The sequence below is a fragment of the Chaetodon trifascialis genome, chromosome 9 (assembly GCF_039877785.1).
Source record: "Chaetodon trifascialis isolate fChaTrf1 chromosome 9, fChaTrf1.hap1, whole genome shotgun sequence".
NCBI classification, from domain to species: Eukaryota; Metazoa; Chordata; class Actinopteri; order Chaetodontiformes; family Chaetodontidae; genus Chaetodon; species Chaetodon trifascialis.
The window spans coordinates 20432187-20454100 of record NC_092064.1 but is presented as its reverse complement, the minus strand read 5'-3'; the positions used below and the strand labels follow the sequence as shown (position 1 = coordinate 20454100).

The 21914-nt window shown below is 42.0% G+C and overlaps 1 protein-coding gene across 1 annotated transcript; it reads left to right on the top strand.

Annotated features, from left to right (window-relative positions):
* The first annotated feature begins 4234 nt into the window (after positions 1-4234).
* On the top strand, positions 4235-17016 carry igsf10 (immunoglobulin superfamily, member 10). Its single transcript, XM_070970885.1, has 9 exons — positions 4235-4437; positions 5919-6048; positions 6500-6890; positions 7492-8259; positions 8446-10320; positions 10442-12100; positions 12616-13519; positions 15018-15384; positions 15466-17016. Exons 1-9 carry the CDS (start codon positions 4235-4237, stop codon positions 17014-17016), a joined length of 7848 nt encoding a protein of 2615 aa, XP_070826986.1.
* Positions 17017-21914: the final 4898 nt, after the last annotated feature.

Sequence of the window (21914 nt, the reverse complement as noted above, 5' to 3'; positions counted from 1 at the left end):
ATATTTCATTTCATGACAAATATAAACACACACAGAAGTTTTTTTGTGTAAACATGAGTCATTACATCAATTTAGGGATGCATACCATCGCTCCGGAGAAAAAGGATGTGCTACCAAGTTATTGATTTGTGACACATGGATCCACCACAAACAAAAGACTAGTGTTCCATACTCTAATTATAGCTATGGTTACTCAAAGAACAGAGGAATCAGATGTAATATGTGAGGAAAGTCAGAGAGGAGCACACGCTGAACAGCTCGTTAAATATATAGTGAATAAACAGTATAAAACACATTACACGAAGATGGATGCTTGCATGCAGCTTGAACAAAACAGAAATTGACATCTATCAAAAACTGTTTACCTTGAAATTTCATGCTACAATTTGTGTAGAAAAGGAAAGTAAAGAGAAAAATAAAAGCACATTTTGGATGAGAGACAGAGAATGGACAGCTTCCAGCCCATATTGGTCTGGAGTGGTTGACTAAACAATTGAGAAACCAAACTGTAACAGCCTGCTGGCCGATTCTCCTGCATCTTTCATGCTAAAAGGACCTTCAAAGTAAAGAAAAAAAAATAAAACTCCTCGCTGTCAGTCCACACATTGTTGGCTTATGTCTGAACTTTTCCTCCTGCCTTCGTGTACTGTGTATACAATGTCACTTTGATGCTTATGCTTCTTTATCCAAACTACAAAAAAGGTTTTTTTCTGTTTGCGTACCACTGTGTGAAACATACTGCTGGAGCCAGCACACCTAAAAAAAAACTGATCTTTAAACACATAAACTTTAATGGTATTGCCTATTAGATCCACACAGAGCCCCAGCACCACTTCAAATTAAACTTAAACCATGTGTGAGCCGATACACAGGCAAATTAGCTTCTATTGTAAATTAGAAATACCTTTACTGTATGTGTCTCATTGGAAATATGAAGAAATTTGAAGGATGTTACTGTAACACAAGAAACAAAAGAACACAAAATGTGCTGAATTATTACAAGAGTATTCCACACATGAGGAAAAACATGTCAAGGATGTTGAAAGAGCGTCTCATGTAAGGTGATATTTTTTCCCAACCACACTATTCCTGTCATTCACCTCCCACAGAGGTGGGCCCCCAGTCCTAACCAGTGTGAGTGTGAGGAGCCGAGGCCAGTGCTGTATGTGTCTACAGATTCCTCAGAGCCTACCAGCTAGCTGTGACTTTTAACAGCCGACCCGTTCCTCCGCACTCCTTTAGCCCACACTGAGAGCAGAGAGCCATATCAGTTTTTCATTTCCTGCTGTCAGCCAGTCAGTGAGGGGATAAACTGTGTATGCAAACATGAGGAATCTCCTTAAATCAAACAAAATGCTGCAGATACAAAGCCATTTAAAAACCACCAGGAATCCCAGTTTTACCCCCAGAACATTTGAAGCACTGTAGCTTGAAGAATAATACAGCTGCGCTTGTAGTACTCCATCATCTGAAGTAAATTAAAGCCAAAGGGAAACAGTTTCTTTGGCAAGAGAAATGATGGACAAGAATCAACTTTGTGATCAGCAGAATCACAAACAAACCATATTGTACTGGCCACAAATCTGCACACATGCAAACACACACAAAACCTGCTGCAGGCTCTTGCATCCTCTGCTATCCTCAACCCTCTAAGCTTCTTGTCAATGCGATTTGCCATCCTCAGTTATAATGACGGCTTGGATCAAGACGTAATTAACTCTACTACGTGCCTTCCTCAAAGAGAAACTCTTCTCTGCTAACAGACTAAATCCACTTTGATTGGGGTTTAGAAACAGAATGAAATGAAATCCGGCATAATTGAATTAAGATGTTTGTACCGAGATTAGCCTGCGGCGAGGAAAATAGACAGTCACTAACACCAGTTGGTATGAAATTTGGTAACTGAATCCCGTATGCGGAAGTCAACAAGTCTGGGAATAGCCTTTGACGATAGCGAGGCCATTCCCTTATCACTATTGGTAAATCAGGTGTGAAACATTGAGATATTTGAAGAACGTCTTACCCGCACAGTGACTGTGGCATTACTGTTCATTACTCTTCATTCACAGTAACAGCAGCTGGGAACAAACCAATTATACTTCTTGGTTTGTGGGTGAAAAACATGGCATAAAAAAAAATCTGATTTAGTCATCAGTGAGGAAGAGAAGAGAAGAGAAGAGAAGAGAAGAGAAGAGAAGAGAAGAGAAGAGAAGAGAAGAGAAGAGAAGAGAAGAGTTGTTGTTGTCCACATGTGTTAGTGTGTTGTCCAGATGTTCAAGTAAACAACACTGATGGCAACAGCAACAGAACATGCCAACCACACCTGTGACCTGAAGTAACTGATGAAAGGGATCCCCATAAACCCTCATTCCATGCAAATTACCGGCCCACTAACACACTTGAAATTAAGCTCCGATCTGCCTCTTCCTCTGCGCTTCAAATATGGCTGAAATGTTATACCGTCGTCATTAACTGTCTGTGTGTTACTAAGGACGCTGCACATCCTACATGTGCCTATATGTGCAACTGTGTGTGTGTGTGTGTGTGTGTGTGTGTGTGTGTGTGTGTGTGTGTGTGTGTGTGTCCAGAGTGTGTGTGTGGTTGTTGATGTTAAAAGATATGGATATGGTGAAGCAGCGGTTTTGTGAGAGGGAACGTACAGCAGCATTTGGGAACCCAAAACACACATTAGATGGTTTAAAGACAGCTTGTGGCCGCTGTGCTCTGATGAGTACTGTTGCATGAATACTGTTTACAAGTAATGCGAACGCTTATGGCGACAGTCATAGTGAGTCAATCACAAGTAGATGTTTGCCATCTACTTATCACAGTTATCATTTTATCTAAAAATGCAGGTTGAATTCAAGGGACACAATTTAAGGATTTTGGGGTGCTATGTGATACGATATCATAATAATGTACTTTTAAGGTACAGGAAAAAGTCAGCCATAATGTAACGTCTGATACAGTTACTGTCCATAAACAGAACAATGTGCAGGAAAAGTCTTCACCTTTAAATATGCTGATTTGTGGGACTGGATTTGGAAAACTGGAACTGGATTTTGGAAAAAGGACAAACAAAAGAAACTGACCCCCACATGCCTGGAATGATGGTTGGTTTGTGGTTTCTATTATAAGCAAAACACACAAATAACATTAGAGGATTCAAGAAAATAACAGCTTATTGAGCTAATGTGTGACACATTTGTCCTTGATCGGCGTGGTGCTTTTATCTGATGTGGAGAGTTTAGCAAAGAGTCTGCTGTGAAGACAGGTTTGGGGCACTTGTCATACCATGTCCAAATTGAATTACGTACCATTTGTCATTATAGTCAAGAGCCAAGAAGCAAAAATCCGAAATCTATCCGGGAGCTATATCTAATAAATCACATCAGGGAAGCATTTAGATTCTTCTTCTAAGCTCTGCTTCTGTGCAAAACAATGTGCTGACCTACTTCTAAAACGTAATCATGTAAATCACATCTTATTATCTTGGCAGCAATTAATAATTCCACTCTTGTCCCCCTTGTGAGGAAGGACTGTGTTTTTGATGGCATTTAACAGTCTGTCGTGGTAGTTCCAGCAGACCACTTCCCTGCCTATTTCAGAGCGGCAGTTACTCTTAGATTACTTTGCGGCAGATTACAGGGGGGCGGAGGACACCAAAGTGCGCTCAACTGCAGGCGCTCACACAGAAATGACTCCCGTCCCTCCGCGCCTCAGACACAGTGCAATCAAACTGGAGAGGCACTGAAACTGAATGTGGACTTTATACCCTTTTCATCTGGATATTTACATTCCTACAAGTGCATCAGTTCCGTTTTCTACAGCTGTTGAAGCGCGGTGAGGGAAACTGCAGATTGCGATTATAAATAGAATTTAGTATGTTTGTATAGGAGTTTGCATGCAAAGATTTACTATGTTTAACTTTATTTCCATCATAATTATGCGTGCTCTTATTAATAATGCATATAAATAAGAACAGCTAAATAAATGATTGTGAATATGAGTTGTAAAAGGTTGAGTGAAGTGATGCAAATTTTGCAGCAGTCTATCCGCTTTAGTCGATATAAAATTGATATTATTCTATGTATCTACTGTATCTATAATTCCTACTTGGAGTAAGTTAACGCTTCAACACGCTGTGCCTCTCTCTCCAGGTGGGTTTCATTAATGGTCCAGGACAAAGTCTAGCCCCCCTTCCCGTGCAGCTGAAGTCCCACCGCCGTGCACAATGAGTGTGTGCGCCTGCAACGCTTTGTACCTGCGGAGGTGGCTCCTGAAGTCTCTGTTGTTCTTGGCTGCTGTGCTGCCGACGAGCGGTGACTGCCCCAAATCATGCGCCTGCCATTTACCCAACGAAGTGCACTGCACCTTCAGATACCTGACCGCAATACCTGACCACATCCAGCCAGCTGTGGAAAGAATTAACCTTGGGTGAGCTTTCGCTTTCTTTCCAGTTTACAGCTGATCTGAGAACTGCACGTACTCTGCTGGAAGAATAGTGATTGGTTTAAACGGGACTGTATAAACGGGAAAAACATTACAGAGAAACTGCCAATAATGTTAGCTAAGTAAGCCAACTTACTGCACTTTCAGAGTTAAGCATTAAACTAACCTTGCCATCATCACTAATAATAAAACAAGTAACAGGTTAAAATTGAAATAAAAATTCAAATGGTAGTCATTTTTCATTCATTGGTCATTACAGTAGCTAGCACACCTAGGTTACAAGCTAACATAGCTCAGGCTAAAACGGCTAATTTGGGGACGTTAGCCAACAACCATAACTAACAACTATCTTAACTAGCTACGATTTAAACTATAAAGAAAATTTTCCAAGAAATACCTGCTAGCTCCTCAGTTCTGGATTCCCATTTTTCAAAAACTGTTGCAGCAAAATCTTTTTCTTTGCTAAGGAAGAGCTTAAGTCCCGCCCTGTCCTCTTGCTAACTTTACCTGCTAGCTTCTCCGTTACTAGCATCATAGAAATCTGATGGGTGGCGCCAGAATTAGGTGTCCAGGCAATATATGAGACACAAAAACATCGATTCAGACATCCTGTGTGGCTGTCCTCTAGGTAAACATACTTGGGGGAAAAAAAATAATAAAAAATTTTACTCTATGGTGCATGCCCATAGTTGTTTCCAATTATTGTGCCTGATTAGACCTCTCCTAATGGTGTGGCCAGACCAGAACAGAACATATTCAGGGCAGACATTTTCAAATGTTATGGCACCATTAGCACCGCTATAATTAATAACATTAATAATGGCTGCATTCCATTTAGGAGTCTCAGTTCCAAGGCACTGCTTTTGTGTAAGCTGGCTCAGTGGCATGGCTTACTGGGACATGTGGAACTCATCATTAATGTTATGTGTAACACCTGTGCTTTTTCTGCTATGATAAGACAAAATGTCTGGCATGAAAAGCAGGACCAGAAGTGGAAAACACTTGCTCCATTCTTCAAATTTTGGTGTCATCACACCATCAGGTCTGTGCCTGTACCTGATTTCTGTCTCTTGTTACGTTTAAAAGAGGGAAGATAGTATAGAGCTTTACCATTTTTATTTGTACATTAAGTGTGGTGACCCTGCAATGCCCCAGTTAAATCTAAGAAGAGGTCTAATCAGCCAGTACAACTCAAAACACCTGTGAGGGAGTGCAGGATCTTTAACTGAAGTATCTCCAGACTTAAAACCAAACTGTCTTAGGTATTGGAAACAATATCGGCTGTTTACTGTATCCTCCAACAACAACAAAAAAAGTCCCACACTACCACATACATAGCACAGAGTATACTGCATTTTTAATTTGTCGCTGTTATGAAGTAGTAATTTTCATTCTTCATTAACTTCTGTAAAATAGTATGTGGTACATTTGAACTGATAACCTGAAGTTTCATTTCCCTGCTTTAGGTACAACAGTATAACGGCCTTGAGAGAAAATGATCTTTCAGGACTTGAGAACTTAGAGTTGTTGATGCTGCACAGTAACACCATCCATAGTATTGAAGACAGAGCCTTCCAAGACCTCAAGTCCTTACAGGTAAAATTGTGTGTTTCTCAGTGTCTTGTGAACATACTGGAGTATAAGCATCCTGCCAGTATCCTATGGCAAACTTCAACATTTGTGCATGATGACACACAACTATCAAGAATGTACTATGTTTCAGTGCATCAACAGATGGGTTCTTGGTGTTGATATCTGCTGTTATACTTCCACTGATGTTTGATCTTCAAGGAAATGGATTTATAACAACATATCAGCAACAGTATAATGTAATCCTCTCTATCAGCAACACAAACTAAAGATTCCTCTCTGTCACAGTCCAAACAAAAATTAAACACTTTTACACTTTTCCAAACTTATTTCCAAATTATACTGCTGTTTTCATATTTCATGGCATCTCTCGTTAATGTGCTTGTGTTAACATAACACATAGTCGTAAGTCAATATTCTTTTGACAAACATCTCCACCTTCTCAATGTTCTTGCAGGTCCTGAAGATGTCCTTTAATAAAGTAAAGAAAATCAACAAAGAGACATTCAAAGGCCTGGACAGTCTGCTGAGACTCCACATGGACCACAACCACATAGACTTCATTAGCCCAGAGGCTTTTTATGGCCTTACCAACCTGCAGCTTGTCCACCTGGAGGGGAACCACCTCCAGCAGCTCCACCCAGACACATTCATCACACTGAGGCACAGCCAGGTGTTCAAGGTGTCCTCAGTAAGAAACATCCACCTGTCAGACAACCTCCTTACCACGCTGCCTGCAAGTATTTTCTCAGGCTGCAGCCAGTTAGAGAACCTCTTCCTCCATGGCAACCCGTGGACGTGTGATTGCCGTATGAAGTGGTTCTCAGTGTGGGCACAGAGGAACACAGGTGAGGAGTGTGTGTTTGCTTTGAAAAAGTCTGGAAGCATTTAGAGAGGTGTGAGCTTGTAACATGTTTACAAGGGAAGATTGCCTCTTCTTTCTTAATGAAGAAGAATTTCTAAATCTAATAATTTTTCCATGCATAAATGCAAGATAAACACTGATCTTTGTAAACCCACATTTGCGAGCAGCTTTACACATCTGGTAAAGTTCCTAACTGCATTAGTACTTTAATAGGTTATTCTTCTTAGACTTTTAAAGTGGTCTGCTTTTTCTCCTACAAACTAATAGTGCATGTGATTGTATGCAAAGCACAAAAGGTTTATCCAAGTGAAACATATAAATCTGTGCAGAGGCATCATTGGAGGCAAAGATCAACTCCTTTTCTCATAAAACACTAAACACACAGAAGAACAAAAGTAATACATTTTACTCATGACTTAGCTAATATAAAAGTCAACTCATAAATTACAGTTCTGTGTGGTGATGATGATCTTTTCTGGTTCACAAGTTTTAGGTCTGGCGGGCCCATAATATGGAAACTGTAAATGTTCTTTTCTTACATGCAACCAGCTTAACACTACACCATTTGATTTAAATGTTTCCAGGTGTGCTGAAATGCAAGCGAGACCGGAGATATCCAAGAGGCCAGCTGTGCCCTGTCTGTGAAACTCCTGCCCCTTACCACAACAGACCTCTATCCCATTTCACCAGTGATGCCTTTACTTGTACCAAACCCTGGATCCAACCCCACCTAAAGCAGAAAAACATCAGCCTGGATGAGGGGGACTTTACTCCAGTTTCCCCCAAGGATTTTATTGCCCCATTAGGCTCCATACAAATGAACTTAACTAACCAGTTTCACAATGATGCCAGCCTGTCTTGCACTGTCCAGAGGCCCTCTGCTTTCGAGAACCTGACACAAACCTTACAGGAGGAGGAGGGAAACAATGTCACCTTACTTACTGCTGCCATAACTACATATTTGGTGTGTAATATTGACTATGAACATATACAGCAGCTGTGGCAGATCCTGGCCACTTATAGTGACTCTCCCATGAGAATGGAGAGAGGCTTAATGCTTGCCAGAAGCCCAGAAATGGTGTACAGGTATAGTCAAATAGAAGCAAAAGAGGGAGAAGAAGGAATTCACACAAACATTGAGGCTGAGATGAAAGCCTCCCCTCCATGGTTGATGCAGGGAGAGGTGAGCTTCCAGCTTGACCGCACTACTACCACTTACTCTACTCTGCACATTAAGTATCAGTCTCTGGTCAACCTACGTGTTGAAAACACATCACCTAAGAGGGATCGCTATTCCTGGACCATGATCAAGAGAGATAATCAGACCAAGACTGAGCACACGGTACTTACAGGTGGGAGTTAGAGATTAATGAACTTAATTAATAAACTAGCTGACAACTGCTATGACCTTCATTTCAGTTCTCATCTACTTATAATTAAACTCTTAACAGATGCATGTTCTATGAGAAAAATCTGCTGAGAATTTTAAATATGAAAGCAATATTACTGTAATAAAATATTTATTTTATTTTCAACAGGTGGCGTAGTACAATTGAACTGTCAAATCCAAGGTGAGCCAAAGCCTTTGTTGGAGTGGATTTTACCAGATGGAAGTAAAGTCAGAGCTCCTTACTCCAGTGAGGACAGGAGGATCATAATCACTGCCGAAGGGAAGCTCACTCTACGGGGTGCAGATGCCTCCGACACAGGCGTCTACCGGTGCATTGCAACAAACTACCTGGATGCAGATATCCTCACCTTTCGAGTGACTGTTCTGTCCCCTGATGTGGAAGAAGCTGAGGTCAACGGCGTTCAACTCTCAAGGCCACTGGGTGAAAATCTGGTTTTTGACTGTAGCTCCTCAGGGAGTCCTGAGGCTTCGGCCCAGTGGATACTCCCTGATCACTCAGTATTGGACAAGTCTCATGGGAACAGGAAAGTGTATGATAATGGAACCCTGCTGATTCAGGGTCTCACAGCAAGGGACAGAGGATTTTATCGGTGTTTAGTTGCTAATCACCTTGGAATTGACCTGCTCGTGTCTCAGGTGACAGTGACTGAAGAGAAGTCTGAAGCAGTCACAGTTTTGGACAGCGAGGGATCAGGAACAGAGATGGGGGACAAGGTTGACCCCAGCTTGACTGAAAACACAGTCACTCTCAATGAGAATCCCTCTTCCAGTCCCTTGAACAGAACTATGCAGGAATCCAGGACCATCACCTCAGATCGGCCTTACCCCAGAGTCAGGTCGCGAGGCAGAGGAGGTGCTGGAGGTAGACTGGCGCAGAGAAGGAGGCCATTTAGCAGCCGGCGCATCTGGAGTAGTAGGGTCTTTGATAAAACCTCCAGGAAAGTGGACCCACAGAAATTTGCTGAATTTCTGAAAAAGGCTCAAGATGGATCAAGAATAAAACCTAACACAGAGAAAGGGAGGGTGAAAAATGTGGACTCAAACACTGGTCTATCTGGTGATGGTGAAATTGGCTCTGGTGAGGATCGTAATGAAGATCATCTGCTCATCGTTCCTAGGATAGTCAGACCAGCTACAGGTAATCCACAGAGAGGTAGAATATTTGGACAAGACAATAGGCAACCTGAAACTGTAACAGCCACACAGACTGATCAGCATCGCAAGGTAGCAACAGTGGAGGAACATCAAATCAGCAATCACATTGATTCAAGTCAAGTGACGGAAAATAAGAACACACCAACAGCAGAGTCATATATGCAGTCAGATTCTACACCAATCAAGTTCACATTCACAAACAATCCAACAGAAAGAAGTGAAAAACAAAGTGAAGCAGTTACGCCGTACAGCACTATTTCACACAACACAGCCCTTTCTAGTTTTGATGAGACCTCTGAGTTTTATGCCCTGGAAAGAAGTACCAAGCAAGGCTCAAACGCGCACCCAGTCACTCTCCAACTTACTGTGACTGACTCGTCACAAGAAACTCAGCTCCAGTTCTCAGGAGAACAGCCTGCACAGCCGGAGACATCCACTTGGGCGGCGCTCTCATTTACCACAGACCCTAATGTCACTCCAATGAGGGATGGCCCAGGCCCCGTGGAACTAGTTGTTCACACATCCACGGATCCAGAAAGCCAGACGACATACACAGCCGTCACCACCACAGAGAGACAACAAGATGAGATCACCTTCCACACTACCCAAACAATCAAATCCCCACGCCTGCCTGCTGGATCCACAATCATCTCCCGACAGAAGATCCATATCATCCCACACAAGAACAGCAGAGGAGGGGGGCGCAGGAGGACCTTCCAAGGCCGCAGGAGGATAATTAAACCCAGCAGGATCGCTGACATACAGTCCTTCATCAATAAACTTAAACAGCCCTCAGTGAAGAAGGAAGGGAATGCCACAGTGCCATATAGAATTGAACTAACCACAGGTAAGCAACCTTATTTTGAAAGCAAACACAGCTGTTGTTAAATATTTGCTGAATTGTTCAGTGTATGCTTCTATATAATATTCTGTCTATCTGTTTCTTTTTTCTTCATTTTTTCCCTCAGACTGCAACTGTGATGACGGCAAAAAGACAGCAACCTCTGATGTGCATGAGGTGAAACCAGCAGCTTCATCCAGTTCATCTTTACACAGAACAGAGAGACCTGCCACTGCACAAAAAACAACAACTTCTACCACAAACTATTATGTTACTTCAAATGTCCCCTCCAGCCATACAGAATCAAGACCAGAAATTTCAAGTGGCTACATAACCTCAGCTGATGCCCCGGAGTTTGACCCTACAATTGATCCATTTTTGACCACAAATAAAGAACCATCAATGTCCACCACAGCCACTACTACTACAACTGCCTCTAAGGTTATTCGTGGAAGGATTCCATGGGACAGACTGTTTGGGGGCAGAGGGAGGGAAAAGATACTGGGCAGGCTAAGGAGGCCATTCATTACCCAAAAAACTACGACTGCTACTACAGCTGAAACTACAACAGCAACCCTAACCACAGCCCCTGCTCCTACTCCCTCCATTTCTGCGGACTCACTGGCTGAACCTGAGACTCTGCCCCCATCCAGACAGACAGGGGACAAAGAGGGCTCATTAGATGATGACTATGGAGATGGAGATGTGTCCTCTGCAGATTTTGAGTTCACAACATTGGGACCCAGCTTTCACCATCTAACTACTACCAGTTCATCATATTACTCCAGATCCTCCACCACTGCTGAAACACCACCAGAATCGCAGACTCTGCCTTCCCCACCTACTGTCAAACCACCTTCAGTCGAAAATCCCGATGAAGCCATATCATCTGGGTCCGGGGGCCTACCTGATAATTGGTTTGTGAACAGACAGCGGCCTGGTGGGACAGGACGACGGCAAGGGCGGAGAAGGAGGCCCTTTAGGGGCAGGAGACCCTTCAGGAAAACTGCAATCACTAATTTGCACCCTACCACCACAACTGAGACTTTAAGTACAGAGTTCACAACTATGGAAACTACAATGGAGACAACCACACTTCCACAACGGACTGTTTCACTCTACAAGCCCCTGACTACCCCATCTAGGAAAGAGGGCAGAACTGCAATAGCTGTTTCCACTGACCAAACATCAAAGGAAGAGACTGACTTATATGAGGACTTTGACTGGAGCCCATCTAGCAGTTTACCAGGCTATACTACAACCAAGACACCTGGGATCCCCACAACCACATTCACCCCCACCACCACATTCATGCCAACTACCAAAGGACCTTACACAACAGCTCAGCCCAGAGTCCACAGCAACATCAGACCACCAACACAGAGGAACAATGGTCACAGCACTCATAGGCCACCAATGAGGAGAATCAGACCTACGGTGCAGAGCAGTGGTACCAGAGATGATGCAGATAAAGGCCTCACCTTTGACACGATGACCATCCTTACAGCTGAGCAAGGATACACCAACAACCCTGACCCATACAACAACATAGGCAGACACAGTACCATCTCTAGTGTTAATAATAAAGTCACTGGCAATGAAGCTACAAGTTCCAATATTGCTGGCTTTGAACCCACAACAGAGATTATGACAAGCAAACCTAAGATAGTAGGGGGCAATGCCGCCAGCTTCACTGTGTTATCCAACTCAGATGCTTTCTTGCCCTGTGAGGCTGTTGGAATCCCTCCGCCAACTATAACCTGGAAGCGCTTCTCCACAAGCACAGGTATTGTTCTAATATTGTTATTATTTAAAAAAAACTGTACAAAAGGTTCAGGTTCAGCCAAAACTATATCCTTTATTTTCAGGTGCAGCTGTTTATCTAGGATATCTAGAAATGCTAATGCTAAGTAAATGAAAGCCAGTTGATTGCTTAAGTTAACGAAGGGGTTCGCAAACAGTATATTTGGCTGTGACATTGTCTTGGAGCAATTATGTGTATAATTAAATCCTTGTCTATTTAATTATGAACCCATGGTGTTTCTTGTGTGAATAAGCCATTTTTAATGGCATAATGACAACATGAAAACAAATTGAAAACATCAAAATGAACATAAAACAGCACAAATGGTAATAACATAAAAAAAAAATCACAATAGGGGATGAATTGAGTTTCAAGAAGAAACCTTAAGTATCCCTGTGGTTAATGTTTTTCCAGTTGTTTTGAATCTGTTTTGAATTGTTCTTGGATGTTTTTAAGTTGAATGTTTCTTAGAAGAAATCAATTTTTCTCTCCTTCAGGAAGCACCATGACCATTAAGGGGAGGATGGGCAAGTTTGAAGTGCTTAGCAATGGCACGCTGTCGATTCAGCATGCCAACATTAAGGACCGTGGCCAGTACCTCTGTTTAGCTGAGAATGAGCATGGATCAGATAAACTTCTTGTCACCCTCTCTGTGGTGGCTTACCCCTCACGCATCATCGAGCCAAAAATGCGTGACATTAAGTCTCATGCAGGAAACACTGTAGAGATGAAATGTAAAGCAGAGGGTCGGCCCACACCCACGATATCCTGGATCCTGGCCAACCGAACTCAGGTCAGGGGTCTGAACAAAGAGAAGGGTAGGGTATCAGTATCTACCGAGGGGACTCTGGTCATTGAGCAGGTGTCTGTTTATGATAGAGGCCATTACAAATGCATTGCCAGTAATCCAGCTGGAGCTGATACTGCCACAGTCCGATTGCAGGTCGTGGCAGCTCCACCAGGCATTGTGGAGGAGAAACGACAGCAGGTGAAAGCTGCTGTAAGCCAAAGCTTGTGGCTACCATGCACTGGCCAAGGCAGCCCTCAGCCTACTATTCACTGGGTCCTCCATGATGGGTCAATGGTACGATCTAACAGACCTGCCAGTAACACAAGGATGTCAGTGTATGAGAATGGAACCCTCCACATGAAGGGTGTGAGTCAAGCAGACAGCGGGAAATATGAATGTATTGCTACCAGCTCAACTGGCTCAGAGAGAAGGGTGGTGACCCTGACAGTTGAGAAGGGAGAGTCTGCACCTCAAATAGTGGAAACATCCCAGCGCATGACAGAATTGTTCTTCGGAGATCAGCTGAGACTCAACTGTTCAGCTACAGGAGACCCTAACCCCAGGATCATGTGGAGGCTGCCATCTAAAGCTGTGGTGGACCAGTGGCACAGGTAAGAATAACTTGATCAGTGGTAGTAATGCACACAAGAATAGATGCAAGCATTTACAGCACACTTACCAGCAAAAGTTAAAACAGACCTGGCTGACATTTTGGACAAAATAGATACATTAAACATTTCTGAGCAGTTTTAAGGCCATGCAGAACTCCGCAATGAATCTCCATTTATGCAGTAAGTACCTAAAGTGGAGGGATTTGCAACATCCTAAGGGATCATTTCATTTCAAGTCTAGGGTTTCCATATTATTTTTGGTTTCCTATATTGACATTGGGTTATCCCCAAGGTTTCTTGACCATACTGAGGTAAGGGTAATCAGAATGAAAACATGAAATGCATACAGAACTATCATTTAAACCTCAATGAGAAAAAAGAAACTTACGAACTTGGACGACACAGTAGGTCTCTCCGGTCTGAGGGTATTTTGTCAACTTGGACATCATTAGGCTATAGTTGTTGCTAATGCTAATAGCATGCTAATAGCATGTTATATTTTCATCAACATTGACCCGTTCGGTATGACAAACATGTACATTTAGTAGGTCTACATGTTAAAGAAAAATAGTAATTCGAAAGGAGGATGACTGCAAACTAAGTCATTTTATTGTATCATTAATGTTAGTCATCTTCCTTTCAAATATATCATTGCCACGACATCAAATATTTGGCATTCAAAAAGAAACCTCAAAATATATTTATTGGAGAGTGCATTTAAGAATATTGGTGTACTTAGAGTATATGTTTGGTCTGTAAACAATTTGACTTCTGTCAATGCATGCAACATCAGAGAAGCAACAGCTGATGAGCAACACAGAAAGCTTGTTATTTTCAAGAAACACATGACAATGAAGTGCTAATGTTTTTCAGTTCATTGCCAAGGCCTTGGCTCGGTTTAGTGGTCAGTTCATAAAATCTTTACTCTCTTCAATCTCGCAAGTGATTTTATGTTTGTGTTTGTTTGCTGTAAGTAGTTAATCCAGTTTTCCTTTGTTAATTTTGAACTTTTTGAACATTTTTTCAACCACAGTGTCCTCATTTGTGTTGTCATTTAGGTTTCTTCCGTGTCCCTCTGTTGTAAAATTCTAAATTTCTTTGGTGTTATTATGGACATGACTGTGGTGTATGAAAACACAAGACTCAGCTTTTGTAGAATGGTAACAAATCTAATATTACTTTATGTGTTTTTTCTCAAAGTAGTGTACTTTACATACATTTTAAAACAATTAGTTTCCTCCACTTGGAATGCACAGCAAAATCCATGCCATCAAGCCTTTATTTTTCAAGATAACACATGAACAGTTACAACTATATGTATTACAGTACTTGCATTCTCTAAATACTAGCTTGACACCAGTATAGTAAGTCACAATATTATGTCTCATTCGTCCTTGTCCTTCACTATAGTAAATGGTGCTCACTTTTATTTGATCAGGTTTTATTCTGGCATCCCCAAAACTAAGTCTCTGTAATTTTCTGTCATGTATTTCTCCAGGATGGGAAGCAGAATTCAGGTCCTCGATAATGGTACACTTACTGTTAGCACTGTGAGCGACAAAGATGCTGGAGACTATCTCTGTGTGGCACGAAGCAAAGTTGGTGATGATTTACAACTCATGAGGGTCAGTGTGTCAATGAAGCCAGCCAAGATAGAGCCTAAGCTCTATGGAAAGAAGCAGGTGCCCTATGGTAAGGACCTGAAGGTTGACTGTAAAGCCTCTGGAGCACCAAAGCCAGAGATCTCCTGGGGTCTGCCAGACGGTACAGTGGTCAACAGTGCACTTCAGTCTGATGCCAGCAGTGGAGGAGGACGAGCACGGCGCTATACACTTTTTGACAATGGAACTCTCTACCTAAACCAGGTACGTAATGGCATGTTGTTTTCCTTGATGATACATAAAACTTTTTCAAAAAATAAAAATCACTGTGTCATGTTTCTCCAGGTTGGTATTTCAGAGGAAGGGGACTATACCTGCTATGCTGAGAACCAGGTGGGCAAGGATGAGATGCTTGTACATATCAGCGTAGTGACCGCTGCTCCCAGGATACGTCCAACCAGCCAGGCCTATGCCAGGGTGAAGCCTGGAGGGAACATCCGCTTTGACTGTGAAGCACTTGGGGAGCCCAAACCCAAGATCCTGTGGATGCTGCCCACCAACGATGTGATTGCAGCATCTAATGAACGCTACCTAATGCATGTCAATGGCTCTCTGGATATCAGGGATGTGAAGGTTATTGATGCTGGGGATTATGTTTGTATGGCTCGCAACCCCGCTGGAGAAAATAGAAAAGTCTACAAGCTTGACATAGATGGGAATCCACCAATGATCAATGGCTACCAGCAGAATAGGACTGTAATCAAAGATGTAGCTGCTAAATTCTCCAGGAAATTAATAGACTGTAAAGCTGAAGGTGATCCCACTCCTAGTATCACTTGGATTATGCCTGATAACATCTTTCTAACAGCACCATACTTTGGCAGCAGGATTAATGTCCACCATAATGGAACATTAGAGATTCGTAATGTGCGACCAACTGATACAGCAGAATTCATTTGCGTGGCGAGGAATGATGGAGGAGAGGCAGTAATGGTTGTGCAGCTGGAGGTGACCGGTATGCTCCGAAGGCCCATCTTCAAGAACCCCTTCAATGAACGTGTTGTGTCTCGTATTGGGAAAACCACAGTTCTGAACTGCTCTGCTAATGGACACCCAATGCCGGAGATCATCTGGACTTTGCCGAATGGAACACGGCTTACTGGTCAACCTAACCGTGGCTCTCACTATCACCTAGGCAGTGATGGGACTTTAGTCATCTACAATCCTCACCAAGAGGATGCTGGGAAGTACCGCTGTGGTGCCAGGAATTTCATGGGTTATATTGAGAAGCTGATAATTTTGGATGTTGGGCAGAAGCCTTACATTCTGACAAGGCCAAGGGGCATCATACGGAGTATGTCTGGAGACCCTCTTTTCCTTCACTGTCTATCTGATGGGAGTCCCAGACCCAGAATCTATTGGACCATTCCTGGTGGCCACACTCTTACTCGGCCTCAAGTCTTCGGGCGCTACAAGTTACTAGAGAATGGTACTCTTGTTATTCAGGATACAACTCTACACGACCGAGGGAACTACATCTGCAGGGCTCATAATGATGCTGGGGAGGCTGTGCTCACTGTTCCTGTCATTATCATTGCCTACCCTCCACGGATCACAAAAGGGCCACCTCCCCACGTGAAGGCAGTGAGCGGGATATCTATCCAGCTCAACTGTGTCGCCTTTGGGATCCCCAAGCCAGAAATCACATGGGAACTGCCCGATCACTCAATTCTGTCAGCAGCAGAACAAGGCCGACCTATGGGTAGCGAAATGCTTCACCCTCAGGGCACTCTAATCATTCAGAGGCCCACAACCTCAGACTCTGGCACATACAAGTGCCTCGCCAAAAACCACCTGGGCACAGACTCAAAGGTGACATATGTACACGTACTGTGAGAAAAAGACAAGACTGAGGGAGGACAGCGGCATATCCGAATGTAAACATTAACAGACACACAGTCACTTATGTCTGTGAGGTACTCTACATGTTCTCTCACGTGGATTTGTGAGGATCACGACTTGTGAAATATTATAAAAAAGTGTCAAATGTGGATTAAAAAATAAACAGCACAAGGAAAGAAAAGAACATTTTAAAGGGAAAACTGGAAAACCCTGCCTGGAGCGAGAAAGTTGTTATTGTAACTTTGGAACTAGGGGTCTGGAAATTCATAGGTGGTTCTCATTTGGGATGTTTTTCGTGGGAGCAAAAGGGCCAGAGTCAAACTAAAAGTGATTCCTCTGACCTGGAATTACAGGGATTCTATTACAGCGCATGCAGACATACTATACAGAGTGGGAGAAAAAAAATTAAGTAACAGATTGAAAGAAAGAAGAAAAGGCTCCCAAGAGGGCTTTCATTCCCTTTAGATATTGGCAAGAAGATGTCGATGTCATGACATGTTGCTTTGTCCTCTAACAGTAAAATGAAAAGGACAGCAGGCAGAGTAGACTGTAAAATAGCTTTCAAGAGCCATTCATTGGATTTCACAGTGGAAGAAAATGGATTTATTCCAAAAATATATGAGGCTTGTTTTACACTGGATACATATCTGCATGAATGGTACAGTGCTTTCATACCAGAATTACACCAGATTTCTCAATTAAACTTTTTCTATTTTGAAGACTGTTTAAAGCAGATTTTTTTTTTTTTATGTCTATTCGCATTGCAGTTCATTGGTCAAAAAAATACAAAAAATCTGTCTATTGTGTTTTACACAAGAATTTACAGTAATGTTATACATTATGGTAATCTGTAATAATACAGTATATGATATCTATTTGTAGTATCTACTTTATCAAAGTATGAGAGAAAAAATGAAATTAAAAAGTAAAAACTGTTCATGCCTTTGTAATGTTTTTATTGTGCTATGTGATACACCAAAATATCTTAAATGAGACTTGTATTATGTCTATGAAACAGAGTATATCACTGCTGAAAGTCAGAGGGTTGGCTGTTCGTACTAGAGGGCTTGTATATTGCTGTTGTAATGAAGGTCATTTGGATTATCCAGTTGTACCTCACCGTACAGGAGGAGGTTATGGCTGTGGCTGCAGTAGAAATCTTCCAGACACACGCAGTTTTAACTCTCCAGCTGTGAAAATAGTTCCTCACCCAGCTCATCAATGAGCAAGACCCACAGGGGAGCCTTTGATTTCTGGTTGTGACCCTGCGCTGATTTGACTGCCCTCCTGCAACTTAAACTGAGAGGTGAGGGATGACGTTGAGACAGAGAAGGGGAATAAAGCCATGTATTTATATGAAGATATAAATATCTATGTAATTGGTTTGATGCAATGATAATTGTCGAAGAAAAGTAGAAATATATTGCATGCCACACAAAAAAATAATGGTGAATTAATGTCTTTGAGAGATGGTCAGAGTGAGATGATCTACTGTATGTTTGCTCTGTAACCGCATTTCTTTGGCGACTGTCTAAAGAAAATAATTTCAAGTCATTTTAAGTGTATTCATGAAGACAAATACCCTGTGCCTTAATGGCAACAACTGGAAACAATTCTTCAGTCAATTGCACCAATTCCGATAATGATGCACATTAAAAATAGGCCAAAACTTCCTTTTTGCAAGGCCTCATAAATAATGCTGTGACTTGCAGGTTTCTTAGATTAAGGATGAAAACAAGGGAGAAAACGTTCCACAGTCCAGAAGATATTTGTAGGATATTGTTAGAGTTCATGTTAAAACCCACTATAGTGCATGTGACTGAGGAGACTAATATTTGTAAATTAATGCTCTCAGATTAGGTTTTCCACAGGTAGCTATTGTTCATATCATAAAACGTTTGTGATAAGGCCGTATCAGCCACAGCACAGCTTTGAACACAACCATGAAACAAGATGTCACTCATTTCCAATACCGAACAGCTGCATTTTAAGACACTCAAAAGAGGTCAGTGGTTTGTCCTCAAGTGGGAATGTTCCAATAAATCAATTTTTGAGATCTCAGGAAAAACAAAGTTTTCCAAAGTTTAGAGCCAGTCTTGCAGCGGTGTGATATGACCCAGGCAGATATGGGGAAAGAGGGAATTATCTTCCATAAACTTTGGAATGCAGGCGACTTGCTGCATGGTTTCAGAGAAAAGTGCTTGCATGAGTGAGCGAGGCAACAATCAAACACAAATTAAACTAGTTAATTGATGTCTTTAAAAGCCACCATGTATTTTTATGTGTGACTTAAATGTGAAGACCGTTCCTCATTCGCACCATGTGTCCTCTGCGGATGGTGAAAAGTTTATTTGTTCAGTTCTGGTTTTGCGGTTCATGTTTGGAGAACGATGGTGTTTACCTTCCACTGACTTGGATATTTATGAGGATTTTAAACATGTGATTTTCCCATTTGCTCCTTTCCTCTCGGGTGTTTAAAGGAAAACGCGTATCATTTAAATTATGGTTTTAAATGAAGCTACTGAAAGGGCCACAGTATGATTTCATTTGCGTGTGCGTGTCTATGAATTTCACCTTTCCCAGGTCAAATAGACTGTTCCACTGAACCCATTTTCTGGTCACAGCTGGTAAAGTGAGACATCAACATGAAGAGTTGCACTACCTCGACCATTTCAAGAGATGAATAAACAAAACCTGTTTTTACACTAGATGAGGTAGGTAAAAGTGTGGCCACTCCTGGGCCTCCTTGAAGACTGTGGAAAAACAGCAAATCTGTACAGAATCAAATGTCTTCTAGCTGGAGACATTGTCCTCATGACCCCTCAGTCCACTTTCTCCAAGGGACTCACAGAAGATCCACATTAAGTTATATTTCATGGAAGCAGATCTCGTCTATGTGGATTCATCTGTCAGTGTTCTACCATCTGACTACTTAACATTAGACCCGGTCCTTACCACTAAACTATGCCCAAAGTAAAGGGAACGTTCAACAATAGACGCTTTGTTCAGCCAGTAATTCCTGCCTCTGAATTTTCCATGTTTCCATTCGTCAGCAAAGCTGTCCATCTCCACTCCTGAAATCGATAGGAGACCAGACGTGCTCAGTCACTCAGTAAGTCAGTGACTCTACTTAAAGATGCCCTTCTCCACTACTTAAACCCAAGGATTTATTTTGTTTTAGACACATAGCATATGCAAACAATCAACCCTGATCCATTAGATTTGTTTTTTAAGGACTGTGACCAAGCAGAGTTTTCCACTGAAAAATCAACTGGTCAGTTTTCTTATTACTTATCAGCCTACATACCGATACCGTACCGATACAGATATATCTGCAATAAGCTAATGTAGGCTGATATATAATATAGGCTGTATGTCTGGCCAAAACCAGACCTACTGTAAAAGGAGAGTGAATTCTTGATTTAAGAAAATCAACTTTAATCAACATTCAATAGACCTTTAATTATACATGTCAAGGTTTCCTTCAAAGACCTTTAGACCTCTCATGGCAGGAAAAGTACAAGTGGAACTAATAACACGAGGCCACAATGTAAGTGTGACAGGAAGTTGAAACAGTCAGCCGTCGTGTACAAACGTTACCTGGCAAAGCTAAATGGGACACAGATTTTAATTACACTGTGCTTTTCCTGCTATTATATAATTATTATTATAAACATTTATCCACATTTACCTAAAAAAAATCAGTCAGCATTTATTTTCCTCATAGTCATTAAATGCATGTAAGATTTCATACCTAAAGTACAGTGTATGTTATCATATATCTGTGTGTGGGTAATGCCTGAAATGAGTAATGATAAACAGTTAAAAGAAAAAAAAAGTGGAAACTTAGAGCTAAGTGAGAAGAGGAATGGAAGGATAAAGTCTGCAGAGTTGGTGGATGAGGGAAACCAGGGAAGGGTGAGACATATTTTTGGTCTGTGGTATGAATTCCATACTGAAACTTGCTCGCAGCCTGAACATGGAAACAGCAGAGAACTGCTGGGAGCTGACCAGCAGCAGTCTCAGACAGTGCTGCTCTGTTAGCTCAGAGAGTCTGCTATATTTCTTTGATGCTGCAAACTTGGCAGCAAGTGTATTACTTGCCTCATTTTTGCCGCAATCCAAGCTTATGGGTGGGGAAATCTATTAGAAATAGTAAAGCGTGTCTTTCCATTGCACACGCAGCCATGTGGATGCACACGCACACATGTTTGCTCATACAGTAGATCGGTGTCTCTCTCAGGCGCTGCGGTGATGCTGGAATTTAACACCGGCATTGTAGAATCCACACATCCACCTTTCAGCCACAAGTAAGACAGATTCATCTTTGCACTTCTCTGCCAGGTATGGATCTGTCATGCTGTGATGGTGCTTCCAGGTTTCTCGGACCATTGCTTCTCAGGAAAGGACTTTTTTTTTTTCTTTTGATGATCGTTCAGTTTTACCAGGAGTTTATGTGTTGGCCAATAGTCAGGGAAAGGAAAGCATGCGGGTATCAGTTGTCGTCTTGCTCCCATGGTTGCATTGAAAACAGTGGTTGATTTGCAGTGGGACTCGTATGAAAGCCTCCTTTCTCTTTCTCAGATATGTTGAGTTGCATGCCTACATTATTCCAACATACTGCTATTCAAGGTGAGGGTGCACTTCATTTGCTTGCTTCTCAATGCCATCATGTCCCCTTTACTCCTTTAGTTGCCATAACTTCTAGGGAAACATGGCAAACACCAGACGATACCTCAGAGAGGAAGTCGGCGAACGTGACTGAACGTAATGGGAATAAAACTTTAATACATTACCTCATTTGCGAACATTGCCTGAGTCATGTCTGATTGATATTCATCAGCAGTGGTGGTTGTTTAACGATGAAGACAACAATTCCCATGATCCCACAC